This window comes from Gigantopelta aegis, chromosome 9 (assembly GCF_016097555.1).
Source record: "Gigantopelta aegis isolate Gae_Host chromosome 9, Gae_host_genome, whole genome shotgun sequence".
NCBI classification, from domain to species: Eukaryota; Metazoa; Mollusca; class Gastropoda; order Neomphalida; family Peltospiridae; genus Gigantopelta; species Gigantopelta aegis.
This window is the reverse complement of record NC_054707.1, coordinates 24,100,076-24,125,319: the sequence shown is the minus strand read 5'-3', so window position 1 is coordinate 24,125,319 and position 25,244 is coordinate 24,100,076. Positions and strand designations below refer to the sequence as shown.

At 38.6% G+C, this 25,244-nt stretch overlaps 1 protein-coding gene and 2 non-coding genes across 4 annotated transcripts; 2 read left to right on the top strand and 1 right to left on the bottom strand.

Annotated features, from left to right (window-relative positions):
- Positions 1 to 257: 257 nt before the first annotated feature.
- On the bottom strand, positions 258 to 22,663 carry LOC121381091 (protein SPA2-like). Of its 2 annotated transcripts, XM_041510194.1 has the most exons (10): positions 22,548 to 22,663; positions 10,512 to 16,095; positions 9,233 to 9,352; positions 8,554 to 8,615; positions 7,514 to 7,625; positions 5,718 to 5,819; positions 4,455 to 4,532; positions 2,422 to 2,561; positions 1,448 to 1,602; positions 258 to 328 (listed from the first exon to the last, which is right to left on the bottom strand). In XM_041510194.1, exons 1-10 carry the CDS (start codon positions 22,628 to 22,630, stop codon positions 321 to 323), a joined length of 6,444 nt encoding a protein of 2,147 aa, XP_041366128.1. In that variant the 5' UTR covers positions 22,631 to 22,663; the 3' UTR covers positions 258 to 320. The 2 variants fall into 2 exon arrangements, with proteins under 2 accessions (XP_041366128.1, XP_041366129.1); XM_041510195.1 differs by lacking the exon at positions 9,233 to 9,352.
- Positions 22,664 to 24,045: 1,382 nt separating this feature from the next.
- Trnah-gug lies at positions 24,046 to 24,117 on the top strand. Its single transcript has one exon. It is a non-coding gene; the product is annotated as a tRNA-His (tRNA).
- Positions 24,118 to 24,922: 805 nt separating this feature from the next.
- On the top strand, positions 24,923 to 24,994 carry Trnah-gug. The gene has a single exon. It is a non-coding gene; the product is annotated as a tRNA-His (tRNA).
- The last annotated feature ends 250 nt before the right edge of the window (positions 24,995 to 25,244 follow it).

Here is a 25,244-nt window from a genome sequence, read left to right as displayed (position 1 = left end):
CCATCAAAATCATTCCAACAGTAAATACAGAAAAAACCCCACAGATTTTATGCAAGTATAATAATTGGTTTTATTATTTTTAAATTACACGCCTCAGTACACTGAAATAAATAAATTTATGTTTTCAATATATAAATAAATGTACTTCAAGTGAAACAAAATATATGTACAAATATTAATACACTGTACATCTGTAAAGCTGACCAGTGTAAACAGCCAGCATACAGGTAAGAGATTAGAAAATGTCTTTGTTTTTAGTCTGAAGATCTCTGAGTAGCTGGCACATAGATGTCGTCTTCGTTGTGTTATCTCTAAGGCTGCTACTCACCTGGAATATGTAACAGAATTTATTTTGCATTTGTATAAATATTGTAGAGTACTGTAGAGTTTAGGACCAAGGGCGCATACATTTTTTTTTTTTTTTACAATTTTCATTGCACTTTTACAGGAAGTTGGTTCATATGTCCTTTTTGCCCTTGGAGGGACAGGGTGTAGCCCAGTGGTGAAGTGCTTGCTCGACGCACGGTCGGTCTGGGATCGATCCCCGTCAGTGGGCCCATTTGGCTAGTTCTCATTCCAGCCAGTGCACCACGACAGGTATATCAAAGGCCATGATATGTACTGCCCTGTCTGTGGGGATGGTGCATATAAAAGAACCCTTACTGCTAATCGAAAGGAGTAGCCCATGAAGTGGACATTAATTATTACATAATATCTAATACATATTGTATAACAGTAAAAATGTGATTATTGTTTTACATACCAGCAACAACCATTTAAATGCTGGTACTTTTAAAAGACTGGACATTTTCTTAAATACATCTACATTTCTAGATATAAAGTCCAATTATATATGTGGAATAAAATTAATTTTTTAGAAAAACTAATAACATACATTGTAGAAAGCACTTAACAGACATAATTAGTGCTTCCATACAAACACAAACATAGAAACTATGAAACATGACTATATAGTCCATGACTTTACTATGCATACTTCATTGCCTACAATGGTGTTACTATATTGTTAGGATAAGATAGCTTTGAATATATGGGCCCTGACTATATTACTACACCTGTCAGGTGTCGTGACAGCACGAGTGTTGGATACAGGATATTATGAGTGTGCTGTGAATACGATTTATCTTATGAAATGATTCAAAAGTCTTCTCACAAGTAGAAGTGAGCATACCTGATATTAGTAAAATTTATTAAAATTACAGCCAAAAGTTGCCATCTTATTTTATTGCGTTGACAAAGGGCGCTAAGATAGCTTTAAAAATCTGGGGCCTGATTTGAATCTCTAAGGATGTGATCAATATAAGCACAAACTTTATGATTAACACTCTGGACCCTGTTTTACGAAAGGTAGCTATGGACTTAATGTGATCATAGTGCTAAGATCGCTTCGTAAACCAGGACCCTGGACAACTACCACTCAACTTACCTTCTTCCATTAGTCTCTGATTATACCAAGATCGTTTTGCAAAAATATCCATGTCACTTCTTCTTTGACTTTGTCTTGCTGTAAATGGCTGTTCGATTCTTAAAGCTTCCATCAATGGATTTTTCAACTGCTTGCAGGCACTGGCAGGAGCAGAACTGAAAAAATCAAATTACTGTTTTTAATGATAAATCAAATATTATATTATACACAATCATGTACATGTTAGTCTTTTCATTTGAAAATGAAGTACAATGCTGAATGGCCAGGGCTTCTAGATTATGGTAGCCTCACTCCCATGGCTAGTGATATTCAGTGTTGGGGTAATAAATAGCTACTATTGCCATGCCCGATGGCTATTGATCTGTTAAGTCTATTTTGTAAATATGAATATCCTGCTCAACCCCCCCCCCCCCCCCCCCTCCCCCAAATGTTAGTGTTTTTAAGCTCCGCCTCCCTCTTTAGGTGACATATCTGATTATTACTATTATTTATTAACTAAAAGTAAAGTAGGGCTAGTGAATTTTTAATCGTGGCTAGTAAATGTTTTAAATCACTGATCCTATGGCTAGTGGATTTTATGAAAATTCTACAAGCTCTGACTGAATGATAAAATAAAATGGCTCAAGCTCCTTCCAAAGTATAAAGAAAAGAGGCCTGTTACTAAGTCCAATTTCCAAGTAAAAAGTTCAGTTTTAAGAGGTATTTTAAGAATGTATTTGGTTTAGAGAGGTTTAATATACTGATATTTAAAAAGGGACCATGAAGAACCTCCAGGTTTTGAAGAAATTCCAGTTTACAGAGGGTCCAGTTTATAGGGGTTTCACTGTATAAATTATAAAGTGTGTATGGAGAAAATCAAATGAGGCAGATCCATCAGGAATAAAATAATAAAATTATGATGCCTCCCCATTCCTCCCTCCCACCAGTCTTCAATCCTGGAACCTCCTCCCTAATACATTTAATTTTCAACTCACTGCTGAACTAACATGCGGAACTTCTCTTTAGCAGCTTGATTTTGAATGTAGTCCGTCAACCAGGCTTTTTTTTGTTTGAAGACTTTATCATACTCTTCTTGGAATGAGACAGCGTTAAATTCATCCAAGCTCCAGACATTCTGAAGTAGTTAATAGTAATAACAATAATGATAATTCATTCATTCAGTCATTCATTTCAACTTTCTTTTGTGCTTATATCCAATTAAAGTTCAAGCATGCTGTCCTGGGCACACATACCACAGCTATATTGGCTGTCTGTCCTTGCCTGGTGCTTATAAAACTTTTAGAGTCGAGACTCGAGACTCTTAATAGAGTCTGATACAGTAATGCCATAACAATGCCATACAAATTGTATGTGTGTGATGTCATTACAAGGGGAAGGGAACTATATTAACCTGCCCACATCCTTATGGTTCGGGTACGCCCACCATGGATTCGGGTTCTGGCATAGCCAGTCCACGATTCCATGGCGGGGGAGGTCATTAGAGATTGAGTCTGAGTTTTATAAGCATGGGCTCTGGACAGTGGGTTAGTGGTTAGTTGTTAGTGAGTTGTTTAAAACTCACTCTGTGTGGAAGCCGGTACCTATCAGCCTTATGTCCGATGGCTTAACCATGACATCATTGAGCACGATATATACAGATAATAGATATAATATATTATTATTATATGATACTGATGGAAGAAAGTAAGTGTCAGAAAGCTAACCATGTTACTGACATTCAATCCGGAAGCGCTCACCTGATGTACAGTCGGTCTAGGATCGATCCGCGTCAGTGGACCTATTGGGCTATTTCTCATTCCAGCCAGTGGACCACAACTGGTATATCAAAAGGCCGTGGTATGTGCTATCCTGTCTGTGGGATGGTGCATATAAAAGATCCCTTGACTACCGTATATCTTCGCCTATAAGTCGAATTTTTTTCACCCAAAAATTATTTTATAACTTGGGGGGTCGACTTATAAGAGGGTAAAAAAATTTCACCAAAAAATATTACTGTTTTGGGGATTATTTTACAAGTTTTATTGTTGAAGTATGCCATGTATTTATACTCAAATATGTTAATTTGACACATTTATTTTTTATAACCTATTTTTTTTGGCATTAGAACGGTTTTGGTTATGCGAAAAGGCGTACGATCTCACTCACATGCCAAGACAACAGTCCACTTAGTTAAATTAACAGTCATCACTAATAGTAAAAATGTAAACAATACTAACTACCTGTTGCCTGAGTTTATTTTGAAATCTGGTCACTGGCATTAATGGTTGTTCAAACAATGTTTTGTCGGTGATTAACTTCATGAATATTACTGAGCCTTCCCTTAAAATAGACTGATCTCTGCAGTTCTCTAGAGCAATAGGGACACACATCATTTGGTACAAAAACCAGTGTACTTTCCAGAGTTATCCTCCTTACATGTATTAATATGGCGGCAAAACGTGATACTTTCACTTTTATCGTAGTGATCGTGTTTATAAATATGATCTGTTGTCAGTGTTGTATAAATAAAGTTGTTGTCTGTGCACAAAACCATCTCTGTACAGTACCATACAGTAACAGTCAAACAGCTTTCACTCTCTACTAAGGGAATATTTCGTTTTGATGCTATGTAATAATGATAGTTTGATTGGAATAGTCTGATTATATTGCGATGTACAAAACGTGAAAACCGAAGTTTGTAAAATAATTTTCTTTTGTTCAAATATTGTACATTATTGTTCTCATGTGCTGAAAATAAGAAATACTTCAATATTTATAAGTTGTTTTTCATGGGTCGACTTATAAACGGGTCAATAAAAAAAATACGTTTTCAGGGCTTGAAATTAGGGACTCGACTTATAGCCGAGATCGACTTACAGGCGAAGATATACGGTATATCAAAATAACCAAATGTTTGACATCCAGTAGCCAATGATTAATAAATCAATGTGCTCTAGTGATGTCATTAAACAAAACAAACTTTGTAATAATTATTTTTAAATTACCATGAAGAATTCCCTGCTCTTACCAGATTTTTTCTGATTCGCTTTTTTTCTCTTTCCAGCAGCAAATAATGTTTTGGCCTGTTATATGCACTCTTCGGAACCTACAAAATAAAGCTCTGAGATGTATCAAACACATATTGTAAACTGAGTGTGTTCTGTATTGTGACTGGTTAATTACATTCTTTTTGCCCGGATCAATTGAAAATAACACCGAGAAAAACTAATGACGTCATTAGAAAATGATGTCATTAGCAATTGGAACAGGCCAAGTTAACGGTTTAAGGGTCTACAGTTAGATTATAGCCAGGTATTTTTTTCTAGAAAATATCATATGTACAGTTAGTTCCGTAGAAAAACAATTCAGTTTACAATGGACATAACCACAGGTAGGTTTTAGATTTGCAGGTGTTATTATCTATTTGATGCCCGCAAAATGTTTAATTTTTAACCTCAGGCTAACGGTCTTTAAAAACTCCATGTGGTATCTCCTAAGTATCATATTTGCCTTATACTGTACTATAAGTCAAAATTATATTCACTGAGCATACCTAACATTGATATTTTAACACCACCACCATCACCATTATTTCTGTCAATCTTATGGCAGAGCATGTTCTATATCAATATTCGTGGCAGTTTTACATCATTTAAAATACACACCTGATTCACATAGCTCTCTTAGGATTGTCTTTTCAAGTCTTTTTGCAATTGTACAGCGAGATTGCAAAATTGCAACTATTTATAATAATTTAAAAACAAAAATTTAATTTTAATAATCAACTTGACCTCTGGTCTACTTAAATCCTACTGTAATTCTAGCTCAAGTAACCTTTAGCCCTCCCCTTATTGATATGTTGTAAGGGAGGACTAGAGAGGACGGTGTGTGATACGCTAACTGAAGAAACCAGACGCCTCTATGCAAAACAAACCTGCCCTGTACTTTCTTGTGGTGACGTAGAGTAAAGTGTGTGCCCACGTGACGCGTTGGTACTGATTCACAACATGTAAGTTTAATGTCATGACTGGACTCGAGAATAATCAAACTAAAGCTCTATGGCAACAAATTTAGGAATTGTTTTGTATTTTAGACAGAGTATCTTGCTACCATTTGGTCATCGACGATTGCCAAAATATTAAACACAGTCCTCTCTAGCCCTACCCAACAACACATCAGTAAGTGGAGGGCTAGCGGTTACTCGAGCTACTGTAATACTATCTGCAATTAGCCATTTTGCAAGCATCCACATAGGCAATCTGCGATACAGGCTCAACATTTGCTAGCTTACCTGTGCTTGTGTCCCGCAGTCTTTAATGTCCAACATTTCTTTTTTCAGATGCATTTCTACAGATGTAACCGATAAACACCATTCTTCAAAAGATGGTACTTGCTGGAAGAAATACAATATACAATGCATTCTGAGACTACTGCTAAAACAATACATATCTCCTACTGGGCCTAACAAATTTTCATATCTCCTAAGTTCAAGGGTCATAACTATGCCAAAAATGGATCTATTGCCTTGAAATTCAAACTTCATCTGTAACAGTACATGATAAAGCTATACCCAAACTTTCAACTCAATATCTTTAGGCATTCCCCCCAAAAAATCGGTCTCGGTGGCATCATGGTTAGGCCATCGGTCTACAGGCTTTACTTTACATTTTTTTATCTCCTAAGTTCCAGGGCCATAACTCTGTCAAAAATTTATAAATCACCATTAATGTCAAACTTGATCTGTAACAGAACATCATAAAGCTATTCTGCCCCAGAACCACTCCCTGGCTATGTCAGAGACTGAATCCGTGGTGGACGAGCCTGAACCCTTGTGTATAGGGGCATGTTAACTAAATTAGTTCCCATTCCCCATTCATGAAGCTATATGAACACTTTCACCTCAATATCTCAAGGCATTGTGAAAAAACCCCATCTGGAAAACTATATATGGGACAGGTGCACAGACAGGCAGGCAAGCAGGCGGACGGACGGACGGATGGATGGACAAATGGATAGACAGACGGAGATGAAACCTGTAGTCCCCTCTGGTTGGACCTGTAGGGGACTAATAAAACAAGCATAATGAGAGTACTGCTACAGCAATACATGTCCCCTACCATGCCCTACACATGTTCATATTATCCAAGTTCAAGGGCCATAAATAACTGTTACAAATGGGTAAATCACCAGGAAAGTCAAGCTGGAGCTGTAACTGTACATATGATTAGGCTATACACAAAATCTCAACTCAATATCTTGAGACACTGTAGGCAAAAAAAAAAGAGTCTGGAAAACTGTGTGTAGGACAGAGAGACAGAAGGACGGAGACAAAATCTGTAGTCCCCTCTCGTTAAATAGGTAGGAAAGTTTGCTTTGTTTAACCACACCACTGGAGCACATTGATTAATTAATCATCGGCTGTTGGATGTCAAACGTTTGGTAATAATGACACATAGTCACCAGAGGAAACCCGCTACATTTTTCCATTAGCAACAAGGGATCTTTTATATGCACTTTCCCACAGACAGGAAAGCACACACCATGGCCTTTGACCAGCTGTGGGGCACTGGTTGTAAGATGTAAAAACCTAATCAGTTGAATGGATTCACCGAAGTGGTTCTATTCTGTGACGCAAGCTCCCGAAGCAAGTACTCAACCGACTGAGCTACATCCCACCCAACAGGAGGAAATAGTGCTCTAAAAACCCCAAAACATTACACAAAATTAAACAATGCAAAAAAAAAAGACATCTACAGCAGGACTCGAAATGGCCTGTGGCCTGTTTGGGCGACTTTAATATTTAAAAATAATGGCGTTAGTCACCCAAATACTAGTAATATTATTTGGGTGATATTCTTTAGAGCTATAAAATATGAGTCACTATTAATATTTGTACTGCATATATTTATTCCACATTAAAATCATGCTTGTGGTTCGTGGTTCGCTTACATTAATTTGCCGATATCCATTATTTTTTTGGGCCACCATAGTTTTTGGCGAGTTTCGAGCCCTGCTACAGTAGGTGCTTTGTTCACTGTAGCTGCTATTAACATTTAAGGTATCAGTCTCTAGTTTGAGGATACCCACCTCGACGCAGTACCTGGTTGCAACACTGTAGAATCTGGAGTAGGCATCACGCAGCTGGTTTTTATAATCAGCGGTCAGTTTGTCCAAATTATTCACGGACTCTGCAGGTGGTCTATAAAGGTTAAAACAAAACAAAATATATATAACAGACTTTCATGTGAAAACAAACTGAGGTTAGTGAGTAATTGCTCCGTTGACTTTAAGTTTATGGGGAGCCATTTTAGATATTCCCATTCTCATAACATATAAATTAATGGGAGCTAAATTTTAAGGGATTGAAGGGGAGGAAGAGTGTTATCTCCCCTTAAACAGAGGTGGGCGGAGTATTTGGTCCAGTGGATCTAGGATTGATCAACATTGGTCTCATTCGGATTTTTTTCATTTCAGGCACTAAAAGTGTGTAGTAAATTTTTGGAACATGGATGTACTGCGCACCAGGCGGCTGGTGTGAATTGGTTCCTGCACCACCTGTTCGGAGTGATAGCCTATTACAGCCAGATGTGGTTATACATGTATAGCAAAAAAATAAGACATAAATATTATCAAAATCGGAATGAAAATAAATGTTTATATAAGTGGAAAATAATGTATTTGCCCATTTAACAAGGTTTTCAGTTGTATGTGGCATCTGTATAGTGAGACCGAACCAATTAACAAAGAGTCATCTAGCAACATTTGTAATTCATAATAATGTATAAAGACAGGTTTTGGTGAAAGTCCGGGGTCATAGAATAAATAAATGACATCTACCTCTCTTCCAGTAGACTGTAATAACGTACAAGGGCAGGTGAAGGGGCAAAGAATAAATAAATGACATCTACCTCTCTTCCAGTAGACCGTAATAACGTACAAGGGCAGGTGAAGGGGCAAAGAATAAATAAATGACATCTACCTCTCTTCCAGTAGACTTTAATAACGTACAAGGGCAGGTGAAGGGGCATAGAATAAATAAATGACATCTACACGTACCTCTCTTCCAGTAGACCGTAATAACGTACAAGGGCAGATGAAGGGGAAAAGAATAAATAAATGACATCTACCTCTCTTCCAATGGCGTCTTGACTGTATTAGGCTGATAACTATTTTGCTTCATCTTCTGTGTCTGTAAACAAAAGAAAGTATTTTGTGCAAACTGGTTTTAACATATTAACGGACATAATAACAAATGCATTTCCATCTCCCTCACACACACACCACAGAGGTAAACAAAGCACAAACACACATATGAGTTTGCTTTGTTTAACAACACTACTAGACCACATTGATTTATTAATCATTGGCTATTGCATGGATGTCAAACATGGTCAGTTTGACACAGTCATAGAGAGGAAACCTACATTTTTTCATTAGTAGCGAGGGATCTTTTATATGCAACATCCCACAGACAGGATAGCACATACCACAACATTTGATATACCAGTTGTGGTGCACTGGCTGAAATGAGAAATAACCCAATGGGTCCACCGACAAAAATTGACCCTAGACCGACCACGCATCAAGCGAGTGCTTTACCTCTGGTCTACATCCCGCACCATCCCTCCCACACAGACACACAAAGATAGTGAGAGTGAGAGGGGGAGAGAAGAGGAGAGGGTAGAGGGACTGAAGCAGAGAGGATAGAAAAGTGGCCCCCCTTCCACACATTGAGACAGAAACGGAGACGGTGATATTGAGAGTGAGAGTGAGGGGGAGAGAAGTGGAGAGGGCGCACCCACGCACCTTAAAAAGCAAGGTCTGCAGTCTCTGCTTATAACGGTGCAGCTTGTTAGCGAAATTCAATTTTTCTGGTTGTTTGGTTGATGTAGGTATACCTTCTTTAGTTGTCTGCTCGACCGTTACCTGAAAAACATGGTTAACACAGATTGTGGATTCATGTACTTTCAAGGCATTAGGTTGGGATCTAGCTCAGTCGGTAGTGTCGCTCCCCTAAGTTGCTTGTATCATAGGATTAAACCACCTCACAGAACCCATTCTCTGAATCCCCCCCCCCCCCCCCTCCCCCGTCTCGTCCCAACCAGTGCACCACAACTGGAGTATCAAAGGCTGGGGAATGTGATATCCTTTCTGTTTGAAAGTGCAAATAAAAGATTGCTTGCTGCTAATGGCAAATGTCGTGGTTTTCCTCTAAGACTAAGAGTCAAATTAAAAATTACCAAATGTTTGACATCCAATAGCTGATGATTAATTAATCACTGTGCTTTAATGATATCGTTAAACAAAACAAACTTTAAATTCAAACTTACAATCCTGATTTAAGATTGTAAGTATGAATTTAAATTTTTGTTTTGTTTAACGATACCATAGTGCTCCCAGTTCGTCCTTAGTGAATCTTTGCTTGGACATTTCTACTTCACTTTGTCTCTTGTCTCCTTACTATAGATATCATCAATAGCGGGTCAACTCGGGTATCAAATTTGACTGTAAAGGATCAAATTTCTTTTGGTGAGGCCCATCCATAAAGTAGTTGCATATAAACACTGGTGTAGTCAGAGGGGTGTGGGGGTCATCCCAGCCAAACACATTTTTTTTCCCCACCACCTTTTACATTTTCTTGTTGCCCCATATCATAACTCAGTGTGGGTGCCCATGCCCCACCTCCGAATGTGAATATCCACTCAGTATAAAATCTAGTAGGCTATGCCAATGTACACAAAATCTGGGATTTATATATTTTTAATCCCCTCCCCCTCATGTCCACCTTCACTCCCCTCCCTATCCCATGTTCAGGCATGCATTAATCTTCCTGTGGTGGATGCACTATATTCATGGCTTCTATTATTGAAGGTGTAATCTCGAAGTTCAGGCTTAAAGGGTATCCAAGTTTAGAAAAGTTCTGTTTTATACTGATATTTAACTTTCAGTTTCGGGTCTGGTTCTTAAGGGTTTCACTGTATTACCATTCTTCAGATTAAAAACATAAAAATAAAATGTATTTGTCTGGATTACATCATATTTGAATGTGATTTTTGAAATACACATTTACATTCATTTCACCCACCTGTAAATTATCTTGGACCTTGGAATCAGCTGCTATTTCTTGGATCTGGGAATCAGTAGCTGTTTCCTGGACTTTGGAATCCGAAGCAGTATCTTTGACCTTGCAATAAGTAGCCGATTCTTGGACCTTGGTATTGGTATCTGCTTCTTGGATTTTGAAATCAGAAACCATTTTATGGACCTTCCAATTAGTAGTTGTTTTCTGAACCTTGGAATCAGAAGTCATTTCTTGGATCTTGCGATCTGTAGCTTCTTCCTGGACATTGGTTTCAGTGTCTGTTTCTTGGATCTTCGAATCACAAGCCAGTTCCTGAACCTTATAATCAGTAGTTGTTTCTTGCACCATGGAACCAGGAGCTGTTTCTTGGATCTTGGAATCAATAGGTGTTTTTTTGTCCTTTGAATCAGTAGTTATATCAGTGGCTGTTATCTGGACTTTGGAATAATAAGTCATTTCTTGGACCTTGTAATCGGTGTCTGCTTCTTGGATTTTGGAATCAGAAGCCATTTCTTTAACCACACAATCAGCAGCCGTTTCCTGCACCTTGGAATCAATCACTGTTTCTTGGGCCTTGGAATCAGTCACTGTTTCTTGGATCTTGGAATCGGAAGCCATTTCTTGAATGTTATAATTAGTAGCCGTTCCCTGGACCTTAGAACCAGAAGCCATTTTCTTGTCCTTGAAATCAGTAGTAGCTGTTTGTTGGATCTTGTAATCAAAAATCGTTTCTTGGATGTTGGAGTTAGTAGCTGTTTTTTTAACCTTTGGATCAGTAACCATTTCGTAGACCTTGGATTTAGCAGTTTGTTCTTGTACTGAGGAATCAGAAGTAATTTCTTGGATCTTGGAATCAACAGCTGTTTCTTGAACCATGCAATCAGTAATCGTTTCTTGGTCCTTGGAATCAGAAACTATTTCTTGGCCCATGTAATGAGTTGCTGGTTCCTGGACCTTAAAATTAGTAGCTATAGCTGTTTCTTGAACCATGGGATCAGTAACTGTTTCTTGATCCTTGGAATCAGAAGCTGTTTCTTGGACTGTGAAATCAGGAGTTGTTTCCTTGACTTTTGAATCAGTAGTTATATCTTGGACCCTGAAAACAGAAGCCATTTCTTGGATCTTGGAATCAGTGGTTGTATCCTGGACTTTGGAACCAGTAGCTGTATCCTGGACTTTGGAATTGGAAGTTGTTTCTTGGATCTTGCAATCAATAGCTGTTACATGGACCTTGGAATAGATATCTGTTTCTTGCATTTTGGAATTAGAATCCATTTCTTGAACCTTACAATCAGAAGCAGTTTGCTGGGCCTTCGAATCTGTGGCTCTTTCTTGTACCTTGGCATTGGTAGCTGGTTCGAAATCAGAATCAGTAGTTGGTTTTTGGTCCTTGTAATCAGTAGCCGTTTCCTGGTCCTTGAAATGAGTAGCTGATTCTTGCACCTTGGAGTCAGAATCCGTTTCTTGGATCTTGGAATCAATAGTTGTTTCTTGAACCATGGGATCAGCAGCAGTTTCTTGAACAATGGGATCAGCAGCTGTTTCTTGGACCGTGAAATCAGAAGCTGTTTCTTTAATCTTGGAGTCGGTAGCTATATCTTGGAGCCTGGAATCAGATGTTATTTTTTGGATCTTCGAATCAGTGGCCATTTCCTGGAGTTTGGAATCAGAAGTAATTTCTTGGACCTTGCAATTAATAGCTGTTTCTTGGACCTTGAAATCGGTGTCTGGTTCTTGGATTTTGAACTCTGAAGCCCTTGACTGAACCGTACAATTAGTAGCCGTTTCTTGGACCTTGGCATCGGTGGCTGTTTTTACGACATTGGAATCAGACGCCATTTCTAGGACCCTGCTATGAATAGCTGTTTCTTGGGCCTTGTCATTAGTAGCTGGGTCTTCGACTTCTGAATGAGTAGCTATATCATGGAACCTGGAATCAGATGCTGTTTCTTGGTTCTTGGAATTGGTGTCAGCTTCATGGAGTTTGGTACCAAAAGCCATTTCTTGAACCTTACCATCAGTAGCTGTTTCATGGATCTTGGAATTGGTGGCTGTTTCTTGGACCTCGGCATTGGTAGCTGGTTCTTCGACCTTGGAATCAGAAGCCATTTTTTTTACCTTGCAATCAGTGGCTGTTTCATGGACCTTCACATCGGTAGCTACTTCTTCGACCTTCGATTCAGAAGCCGTTTTGTGGACCATGCAATCAATAGCTATTTCCTGGATCTTGCAAATAGTGGCGGTTTCTTGGACCTCGGCATCGGTGGCTGTCTCTTGGACCTTGGCATTGATAGCTGGTTCTTCAACATTGGAACTGGAAGCCATTTCTTGAACCTTGCGATCAGTATCTGTGTCCATGACCTTGAAATTGGTGTCTGGTTTTTGGATTTTAGAATCAGAAGCCATTTCTTGAACCTTACAATCCGTAGCTGTTTCAGGGACCGTGGCATCGGTAGCTGGTTCTTCGACTTTGAAATCAGAATCCATTTCTTGAACCTTACATTCAGTAGCTGTTTCCTGGATCTTGGAATCAGTAGCTGTTTCTAGGACCGTGGCATCGGTAGCTGGTTCGATGACCTTGAAATCAGTAGCTGTTTCCTGGACCTTGAAATGGGTGTCTGGTTCTTGGATCTTGGAATTAGAAGGCATTTCACGAAACTTACTATCAGAAGCACTTTCCTGGACCTCGGAATCAGTGGCTGTTTCTTGAACCGTGTCATTGGTAGCTGATTCTTTGACTTCTGAATCAGTAGCTATATCATGGAACCTGGAATCAGATGCTGTTTCTTGGACCTTGGAATCGGTGTCTGCTTCTTGGAGTTTGGAAGCAGAAGTCATTTCTTGAACCTTACAATCAGTAGCTGTTTCCTGGATCTTGGAATCGGTGGCTGTTTCTTCGACCTTGGCATCCGTAGCTGGTTCTTCGACCATGGAATCAGAAGCCATTTCGTGAACATTACAATCAGTAGCTATTACCTGGATCTTACAATCGGTGGCGGTTTTTTGGACTTCGGCATCGGTGGCTGTCTCTTGGACCTTGGCATTGATAGCTGGTTCTTCAACATTGGAATCGGAAGCCATTTCTTGGACCTTGTGAACAGTATCTGTGTCCATGACCTTGAAATTGATGTCTGGTTCTTGGATTGTAGAATCAGAAGCCATTTCTTGGACCTTCCTATCAGTAACTGTTTCCTGGGTCTTGGAATCGATAGCTTTTTTTTGGTCTGTGAAATCAGGAGCGGTTTCCTGGACCTTGGAACCAGTAGTTATATCTTGGACCCTGGAATCAGATACTGTTTCTTGGACCTTGGAATCGGTGTCTGCTTCTTGGAGTTTGGAAGCAGAAGTCATTTCTTGAAGCTTACCATCAGTAGCTGTTTCCTGGATCTTACAATCGGTGGCGGTTTTTTGGACTTCGGCATCGGTGGCTGTCTCTTGGACCTTGGCATTGATAGCTGGTCCTTCAACATTGGAATCGGAAGCCATTTCTTGGACCTTGTGAACAGTATCTGTGTCCATGACCTTGAAATTGATGTCTGGTTCTTGGATTTTAGAATCAGAAGTCATTTCGTGAACCTTACAATCCATAGCTGTTTCCTTGATCTTGGAATCAGTGGCTGTTTCTGGGACCGTGGCATCGGTAGCTGGTTCTGCGACCTTGAAATCGGTGTCCGATTCTTGGATTTTGGAATCAGAAGTCATTTCTTGAACCTTACAATCCATAGCTGTTTCCTTGATCTTGGAATCAGTGGCTGTTTCTGGGACCGTGGCATCGGTAGCTGGTTCTGCGACCTTGGAATCGGTGTCCGATTCTTGGATTTTGGAATCAGAAGCCATTTCTTGGACCTTCCTATCAGCAACTGTTTCCTGGGTCTTGGAATCGATAGCTGTTTTTTGGTCTGTGAAATCAGGAGCGGTTTCCTGGACCTTGGAACCAGTAGTTATATCTTGGACCCTGGAATCAGAACCCATTTCTTGGATCATTGAATCAATGGCGGTGTCCTGGACTTTGAAATCAGAATCCATTTCTTGAACCTTACATTCAGTAGCTGTTTCCTGAATCTTGGAATCGGTAGCTGTTTCTTGGACCTTGGCATCGGTAGCTGGTTCTTTGACCTTGAAATCAGTAGCTGTTTCCTGGACCTTGAAATGAGTGTCTGCTTCTTGGATCTTGGAATTACAAGCCATTTCACGAAACTTACTATCAGAAGCACTTTCCTGCACCTCGGAATCAGTGGCTGTTTCTTGGACCTTGGAATCGGTGTCCGATTCTTGGAGTTTGGAAGCAGAAGTCATTTCTTGAACCTTACCATCAGTAGCTGTTTCCTGGATCTTGGAATCGGTTCCTGTTTCTTCGACCGTGGCATCGGTAGCTGGTTCTTCGACCATGGAATCAGAAGCCATTCCGTGAATTTTACAATCAGTAGCTATTTCCTGGATCTTACAATCGGTGGAAGTTTCTTGGACTTCGGCATTGGTGGCTGTCTCTTGGACCGTGGCATTGGTATTTGGTTCTTCAACATTGGAATCAGAAGCCATTTCTTGGACCTTGCGATCAGTATCTGTGTCCATGACCTTGAAATCGGTGTCTGGTTCTTGGATTTTAGAATAAGAAGCCATTTCTTGAACCTTACAATCCATAGCCGTTTCATGGATCTTGGAATCAGTGGCTGTTTCTGGGACCGTGGCATCGGTAGCTGGTTCTTCGACCTTGGAATTGGTGTGTGATTCTTGGATTTTGGAATCAGAAGCCATTTCTTGAACCTTACAATCCATAGCTGTTTCATAGATCTTGGAATCAGTGGCTGTTTCTGGGACCGTGGCATCGGTAGCTGGTTCTTCGACCTTGGAATCAGAATCCATTTCTTGGACTTGGCACCCAGTAGCTGTTTCTGGGACCGTGGCATCGGTAGCTGGTTTTTCGACCTTGGAATCAGAATCCATTTCTTGGACTTTGCACCCAGTAGCTGTTTCCTGGACCTTGGAATCGGTGTCTGATTCTTGGATTTTGGAATCAGAAGCCATTTGTTGGACCTTGCTACCAGTAACTGTTTCCTGGGTCTTGGAATCGATAGCTGTTTTGTGGTGTGTGAAATCAGGAGCGGTTTCCTGGACCTTGAAAGCAGTAGTTATATCTTGGTCCCTGGAATCAGAATCCATTTCTTGGATCTTTGAATCAATGGCGGTTTCCTGGACTTTGAAATCAGAAGTTGTTTTTTCAACCTTGCAATCGGTATCTGTTTCCTGGACCTTGGAATTGGTGTCTGCTTCTTGGATTTTGGAATGTGAAGCCATTTCTTGAATGTTACAATCCGAAGCCGCTTCCTGAACCTTGGAATCGATGGCTGTTTCTTGGACCTTGGCATTGAAAGCTGGTTCTTTGACCTCCGAAACACTAGCTGTATCTTGGAGCCTGGAATCAGATGTTAATTCTTGCATTTTGGAATCAGTGGCTGTATCCTGGATTTTCGAAACAGTAGCTGTTTCTTGGAGCCTGAAATCCTTATCTGCTTCTTGGATTTTGGAATCAGAAGCAATTTCTTGACCATCGCCTTGTGCTGGTTCAGGAGCTGTTGGTCGCACAGACCTTGAGAAAAAAGGAAATATATATAAGTTACAAATAAATTCCTGCTAAAAACATAATGTGACATTGTTTTCTTTTTTATCATGCATATAATAAGTAAAAATGCTCTACTCTGTCTAAAATGCCTTTAATATATTTATGAAAAAATACCATGTGTTTGGAGCTTTTGAGAAAAATTGAAAATATATATACAACTATATAATCACAAAAAATCACTAGAAATTATGTCCATTTATGAATGTAATAGTCAGGTTATTGTCTACCTCTAGTCATCCAGTGTGTCACTCTCCTGGCTGATGATAGGTAGGGAGGCGAGACTGGTGGTCCCAAGACTATAATGGTAGATGACCAGAGAATATGTGGCTAACGGCAGATGATTCGTGGACATGCTTTCTGCCAGAAAATAATTTTGAGGCTTTCTTAACAAAAACAATCTGATTGACATCAGCTCCAATCCGATAAACTTTTAACTTTCGGCCAAACTGTTCAAAATTAGCATTCAGTCACCAGGAATGTTTCGGACATAATGGAGAAAAAAAACCAATTAAACTTTTTGGCTTAATTCTCCTACTGAGAAATATTTTTGAAATTAATCTCCGCCTCTTTCACCTTGTTTACCTCAGCCACAACAACCGGTTTTCAGTGCTCCTTAAGTGCTAAGTTGTAAGCGAGAATCCCGCCTTCCCCTCCCCCTCCACTTCCTGTCATGGACGCAAGGGCTTGCTCATGCAAGAACCTGCGCCCATGACAGGCGTCCACTACAACTGAATGTGCATATTAAACATTATGACCTAAACTGACCTGTAAGAAAACAATGTCTAAAATATACCACCATAGTATATTTAGGACACTTATTTTTCTTACTTTAAAGATTTCAAACATTTAGAATATTATTTCGAGTGCTCGATTTATTATGTCATGACCTTGACCTATTATGTCATGCTCTCACGTGCTCGATATTTTAATAAACGTTTATTTACAGATAAAATTATAATGTCACCTAGACATGGGTGTCCATGCAATGCTGTCCGATTTACTGGTAGACCATAGAGCCGATTTCAGTCAGATTGGTAAAAATTATCCCCTAGTTAGCTACATGGGTTTGAAATCTTTTGAAATTGGACACTGCATTTCATGTACCATCGACATCCCAAACTGCGTTCACATAACGACAAAAACATGAATACGATATTTACGGAAAATACTATTCTACATTTTTTCAGCTACGATACATGAAACAAAATAGATTGTAATCTGGTAACATGAAAAATCAACAATGTGGACGTAAAACAAATCCATTGTATTAAACAAAGATGAAGCACCCTCCAGTAAACAGGAAAACCTGCAACTGCGTTCAGGCGCATGCGTTTGCAAAATGTATCGTGCGGTTCGTCATTTTCTATTTTAAGGCCACTACATGAAACATAATATGTTTGCTAACTATGCACAGTTGACGAACACTTAGTTGTTTTGTTTGTTTTTAAGGAAAAATTCAGTTTGTCAAGCGTTCTCGACCGGTCCGCGGTTTACCACCACCCATCTCTAACACTTGATGTCAATACTGTTAGGCACAATCTGATTAAAATTAGCTCTACTGGTCTCACCAGTAGATCTAACAGCATTGCGTTGACTCCAATGTGCAGGTGACATTTCATCTATAAATAACAATTTAAATATCGACCAATTACACTTCGCCTTTTATAACGTTATTCGGGAGCATACAAATTCTAAAAATATCGGTCAAGACTATTTATGCAATAGGCAAACTTGTTGGGTCTATTTCAACATTGAACAAACGAGGGGGGTGGGGGGTGGGGGGAGTGCAGTAATAAAGTCTGGATTGTATACTAGTATAAACAAATTTTATGGCTATACTATCACGGGTTGTTTTTTTTCGTCTTGAAACAAATTTTATATAAAATTTTATATTCAAATTAATTTCCGGCATACTTCGTAATTCACCCGAATCATTTCGTACACCCTCGGCATAAAACCGAATGTTTTCAAATTCTTTTCAAATCACTGGCATGATTTTGCAAGTAAGGTTTTGATTGGTCAAATGAAAGGTCAACTGGACATGAGCTCCAACGGGCTGCTGTTAAATCCACATGTAATAGTGGAGCTAATTTTAATTAGTTTGTGATAGGCATTATGTACAAAGCAGTGAATAGTTTGTAAAATAGATTTTGTTTAATGAATTGATTCTTAAAGGTAGGGTCAACTCAAACAAGAGCCTTATGTGTTGGAAAGATGCATACCCGGACCACCAACCCATACTGACACTTTAGCAAATGAAAAACGCGTAATTTTAGAGTTAATAAAAAAACATGATTATTCCTGCTAACTGGGGGCAGCCATTTTGTTTCGTTTTTATGACGTCCGGTGGGATAGCTTGGGGCGAAGTGACGTCAGCTCCTAACCATCTCCTGTATGTACAGTGTAAACAAAAGCAGTAATTTTCGACAAGGCGCTTCTCTTTGATCAACCTGACTTGTAAAACAGCATAAATGGCGTAATAATATAATAAACTATTTGACTAAATATATTTCAAGTTGCATTAACGGAACAAAATGGGGTTATAGTATTTTTCTCTGTTTAATAATCCAAAGGAAAAATGTACACTATTAGGCCTATTGATATGCTACGTTGGAGCAAAAACGACAACCCACGATACCCAAGTGATAATTTTTCTTTTCTTTTGGGACTACGTAATTGGTCAGTTCTGTGGTTTTAGATGGAAAAGTCTACTTGATCAATAGTTTTACAGAACTATTTACAGTAATAAACCATGTCCATTACAATTTTAGGGGCGACAGGTAATATTCCACAATACCGGTATGTATTTTTGTGTCTAGACAGCGTCAATTAATTGGCTCGTCTGGTTACCAATCAAATACACACCTGCCAATCAGGAATTACAGGTAGAAGCAACTAACAGCATAGACCAATTATTTAAGAAAACACTCGGTGTATCATTTCAGTACGTAGGTTAATGCATGGGCAAAACATTGTTAATTGTTTCGACTTGTTGTGTAGCCGCTTTGACAATAGTATTTTATTTTGTATTGAATAATAATATATATAGTACTGGATATACTTATTACTGGCTTACTGGGATGTGTATTATTACAGAACATTGCAATGTATGACTATTTATCATCCCGCAAAAACCAGGTAGATTGTGTTTCTCTAGTTCTAAGGCTCATTCCTGACGTGACGTGTTAAGTATTACGTAACCACCAGCTCGCCAGTGGGCGTACTCACTGAGATAATACAAAATGGCTGCGCCCGTTATATATAATAGCCGTCACATTTAACCGTTTTATTAATTAACTATACGATTATACGTGTTGATATTAAGCAATAATGTGCATTATATATCGTTAAATATGCATACCAGGCCAAATGCCTTAATTGTCCTCTCCTTTAACACAATTTATACACTCAAAATTATTTACAATTGTTATGAATGGATTATGAATACTATTCACCACAATAAAGGCACAAAAATGTAGCATACCTTTTGCAGATCGAATATAATAATTGAAAATAAATTCTAACGGGGCTTACAAATCATAAAAAATTAAATGATTTGGTCTGCCACGTGAGAGGTCATGTGACACAATGTTAATTCATCTTCCATTTTAAGTCAATTTCTATGAGTCATGTGGACACAATATCAGTATGGTATAAACAAAACCGACTTAGTAAAATTAACAGTTTTACGGGATTGTAAATTTTTCTAGTTAGATACTTAGGCTACTTTCTGAACTTTATTGTTGATGAAAATGTTCCTGAATTGTGGTGAAACCTCACAAATGAACAACATGCTTGATGCAGACGACAACAAATCGGATAATCTGTCTAAAAATATAAACAAATAAATAAATAAATGTATCCTTTAATTTCCAAGATATTACATGCAATTTTACCTGTCGTACCCTCTCTGACAGAAACTGATGGTAAACTTTTCGCCAGGGTATCACACCGCCAGATGTTTGAAATAATTACCCGCTTTACTTCAAAAAGGGAAGCAACTCTCATTAAATCTCATTAGACGGGTAACACACCACATAATGATCCTAACATTCAGTTCTATATGTAGCAATCTAATTAAAATTAGCTCCACTATTACATGTGGATCTAACAGCAGCCAGTTGGAGCTCATGTCCACCAATCAAAACCTTACTTGCAGAATCATGCCAGTAATTCACATGAAACATGTCGTATACCCTCAGTGTGACGGAACATGCTCTTAATTTTGTTTTCGCCTGTGGCGATATTAATTGTTTTAGAAGGCCGTGTGCAGTTCCAAATGCACTTAGCCAGGTGGGCAACTAGTTATGTAATACCTCCGCGCGACCATGGAATCTTTGGCGACCAAGGCGTCAGTAAGTCTGGCGATCAAAGAGAAAAATGCGTCTCTGGGAGTTGGGGATATATCAGATGATAGGGGGAGGACCGCCTTGTACCCCCAGGCGATATTCTGATTTTATAATAAATAGCTAGAATTTTAGAGTTATGAAGAGAACCATAGGAAGGTATCCCGGGGGAACGTTGTCCGTCCGGACTGGTAATTATATATTATTTCTGCTCTGTTGTATAACCTTGATGTGATTGATGTGACTTTTAAATATTTTAATACTGTATTATACCAATATTCTTTAGACAGTGTCTTCGGTCATCTGACGAAGTAAATCGTAGACTTTTTGTTCTAACATTATACGAGTATTTGGTAATATAAAGCTTAGCCAGTCATCCTAAAAGACCTAGGTAAACTGTAGGTTATTGTCTTTATTGTGATAGGTACCAGTATTAATTCTGTGTTACAAGGTTACTGAATGAGTAGTTAAGGGTTAATTAAAAATTAACCAGTTAGGAATAGTGTTGTAATTCCTTTATTAATTAAGTTCCCCTAGAAGCGTTTCTCAATTATTACACGTGTGGGTGTTGTGTCACGGTGAAGTGATTAGCATATTGTGTAAACTAGACACCTAGAGATTAACTAATTAAATGATCAGTTCTGGGTTGTTATTATTGTTGTTATTAATTAACTACTGCGGCAGTACATTTGTCAGCGTAGGTTAATACAGATTCCAAAGTGTATTGTGTTTTTGTTGTGTTTTCTAGTGAACTAAACGTGCTATAATAATATATACTTGATATAAGATCGTATCTCTGATCATACCTAGACGAGCCAAAGCGGTTTTGAACTACCCGTTACAGAGAGATCTAATAGATATACAGTTAGGAGAGATATTTGGACAATCGTGTTTTATTCGGTTACGGGTATTATAGAATCCCCGTGACACTCAGGATAATTTGGAATGTTTTAAAATTATTTTCAAATCACTGGCATGATTCTGCAAGTAAGGTTTTGATTGGTGGACATGAGCTAGAACTGGCTGCTGTTAGATCCACATGTAATAGTGCAGCTAATTTTAATTAGATTGTACATGTAGGTATCAACTGTTTTAAATTAATATTGAGTGTCCACGGGAATGTTTCGAGGGACGCACAAGACATGTTGGCACATAATAAAGTATAGCCTAGGCACGGTTAGGCGAACATGCCCGTATAAACGATATCTGGAGTGTGTGTGGGGGGTGGGGGGGGGGGGGTGGCACAATATCTGCTGGAGAGGGGGTGTACAACCCACGGCTTTATCTTTATTTATATAGAAAGCAAAAAAAAAAAAAAAGAGTACATTTTCACCCTTAAGTGGGGAGACATAGATTCCTCCACCCCCACCCCCCAATCCTATGGGCTTGAACATTTCAGGGGTACGCTCATTAGGAATTGCCTGACTCAAACCGAATGCGGAAGGCGCTCTAGTTTCTAAGCATAGCATGGGATAGTCCGTCTTTAACTGGGGGTGGGGCATACTGTGAGTCGTGTTATGGAGCGACAGGTAAATATTAAAGGTGGTGGGAAAAACAATAGGTGTGACTAGGAGAGGGGCGCGACAAGTGCTCTTAAGGAGGTCTGGTGCATGCTCCTCTGGAACACTTTGTTTCCAGCATCAAGTCAAATTCATTATGCTGGTATATGCCAATTATTATTTTAAACATATACGTTGATTGACAAATACTAGTATACATAGGTCCTACATAAGAAATTCAGGTCCAGATCCAAGGGAGATAAGTGCTCCCTTGGTCCCTATGGATGTTCATGTCTGTTTTCACACGCGCGCGTGTACATACCAACAATAAATGAATAAAATAAATAAAATAAATAAATATAAAACTCAAACAAATGAAATATACAAAACCAAACCAACAACATAAATACCGTATACTGTCTCGAACAAACAATGCTTTTGTTTAAAACAAAATTTAATACTAATGTATAGACCAACGGTTACACTTTCAGTTTCCGAGTTCTGTGTTATGTCTATGCTTGGAAGATTCACATATGTTCGTTTGTAACTAATGGTTAGTTTCTAACATTGATACCTGTTATTTTGGCTCGCATTGTCACTTGAATGACCTTTTTTCTTCTCTTTATTAAACCTTAACACTTTTTTAAGTCTTTTCATTGTAATTGCATACAGAAATCTGTAACGTTTCGATTGTCATCAAACGATTGACAAGGCAACAGACGTACGTCACGGTCACTTAGGCGGACGTGGTGGTAGACATCAGAGGGTGTTTGTAAAACGCGGACAGGAATGGAATGGAACGGAACAGAATTCGATGCCTAATGTAGGAGAGGAATTAGATTTGTACACGTTTTGTCATTTTAAACGTTTAATGTTTTAATACTGTAGTTTAAAAATGATTCCAAAATAAGCAAAGTCATTGTTTCCTCACACCCATAGTCTCATAACTATTTATGAAAAAACTTACGTCACTACAAATATACTGAACAAAAGATTTATTCATTTCCTTCTCGTTTGTTTTAATCTCTGTGGGAACCACAGATTAAACAAAATCGCAACCCAAGCCTCCTCTGCATAACTATTTCTGCGGACCGAATAAATGGATGTTACTGCACATCCTCCTCTTGGAAGAACTGAGGGGATGTTTTATTTTTAAAAAATTATAAAAAAGTTTTAATTTCGGGATGGTGGCGGAGAGAAGGAGGCGGAGGGGAGGGGTAAAACATCTTCCGATTTTGCATTACTTAATGATTTCACCCACGTGTATCTAATATTACACGTGTTCCTTTTTGTTTCTTGGTTTACGTTCAATTCCCCAATAGCCTAAATCATAGTATATAATTGATATGTCTCTAGGCCTAGGCCTATATTGAAATTTTTTTTCTGGGGGAGCATGTTGCGTCGTCCCCTCCCATCCCCCATCAGACCTACTCCTTTCGGGGGCTCAGCGCAAACTCAGATATCCTTTTTCTAATGGTTACACCCCACTCCACAATCTAATTAAAATTAGCTCCACTATTACATGTGGATCTAACAGCAGCCAGTTGGAGCTCATGTCCACCAATCAAAACCTTACTTGCAGAATCATATAACATTATTTCCGTGTTTCAAAATACATAATTATGTATGCAAGAATTGTACTACGTTGTCACCAGAACTATATTTGTTGTAATATCTTTATTAAAATATTAAAAGCCCAGTTGTTTTGGAATGGTAATGAGAAAACTGATGGTATGTCCAATAGCGAATACTGTAATGAAATAGGCTTCACTGTATGCGACGTGGAATGAAAACCTGTTTAAACACTTTATTGTCCACCGCTGGTTTGTTAATCTAGCGGCACTTGTTGAACTTCTAACAGGACTCCATATGTCAGAAATTATCTCCCTAGTTTGTTAAACAAAATATTATTTTATAATAACAACATACCGAGTAATAACAATAATAAACATTTAAGCAAAAATGCACTACAATTAAAATTGGTGCATATTTAACCATTACCGGTTTTTCATTGAGCCTAGAGACTGTGTGGCTCGATTTACTTTGTAACAATTTAATATCTCTGCTTTCCGGCCGTGATCGTATAGTGGTTAGTACCTTGCGTTGTGGCCGCAATAACCCAGGTTCGAATCCTGGTCACGGCAAAGCAGTATTTTTGTTCTCGTCAATCTTTTTGTCTTTATTAATATTTCTGTCTGTCTTTGTCTCCCTCTGTCTGTCCCCTCCATCCTCCTATTTCTGTCATTTCATCTCTTGTCTCCTCTTGTCTGTCCCTCTCTGCCTCTGTGTTCTCCTTCTCTGTCTCTTTCTGTCTGTCAATAAGGGATGGACACGTTATCTTTTCAGTATCTACTCTCATACACTCTGATATTTGGACCAAGCTCAATCAGGTTTTCTTAAAATAAAGTAATCATAGATCAATCGGTTTATGCACCTAATTGGACATGTATGATAAGATCTGACATTAAAAGAAATTGTTTTTGTCTTAAGCAAAACAATTTCAATTTTGTGTTAATTCAAGTGCCAAAAAGGCTATAGTTATACGTTATACGCATCTATTGAATATATATTACATGTAGGCCGATCAGATTAAAAATAGAAATTCAGTTCACTTTAATTTATTCACTTCAATTAGTTAAGTTTAGTAAAATCTAAATATAATTTAGTATGAAGCCCAATCATTTAAAGTATATCATATTTAAATTGAATTGAATTGAGTTGAACTTAATGGGTTGAAATTAATATTATGTTAAATTTTATTTCATTATTTGTGTTAAACTGTAAACCGCAACATCAAATAATAATAATATATTCAAAGTGAAAACGGTTGCTATGGGTAGAATGTGATAAATTAGAAGTTGCTCGTATTTTATGGTCTGAATTTGTCGGTCAACCGACAAGCTGAGTAGCTCGATTTACTGTGTTACAATTTAATATGTCTGCTTCGTGGCCGTGATCGTATAGTGGTTAGTACCTTGCGTTGTGGCCGCAATAACCCAGGTTCGAATCCTGGTCACGGCAAAGCAGTATTTTTGTTCTCGTCAATCTTTCTGTTCGTATTTATATTTCTGTCTGTCTTTGTCTCCCTCTGTCTGTCTGTCTGTCTGTCCCCTCCATCCTCCTATTCCTGCCCTTTCATCTCTTGTCTTCCCTTGTCTGTCCCTTTCTGTCTCTGCCTTCTGGATGAATTTTTCCCATGTCATGTTGTAATATTGTGCATTGACCTTTTGGGACATGGGTGTATAGCGCAAGAGACAGCTGGAGTGAATCG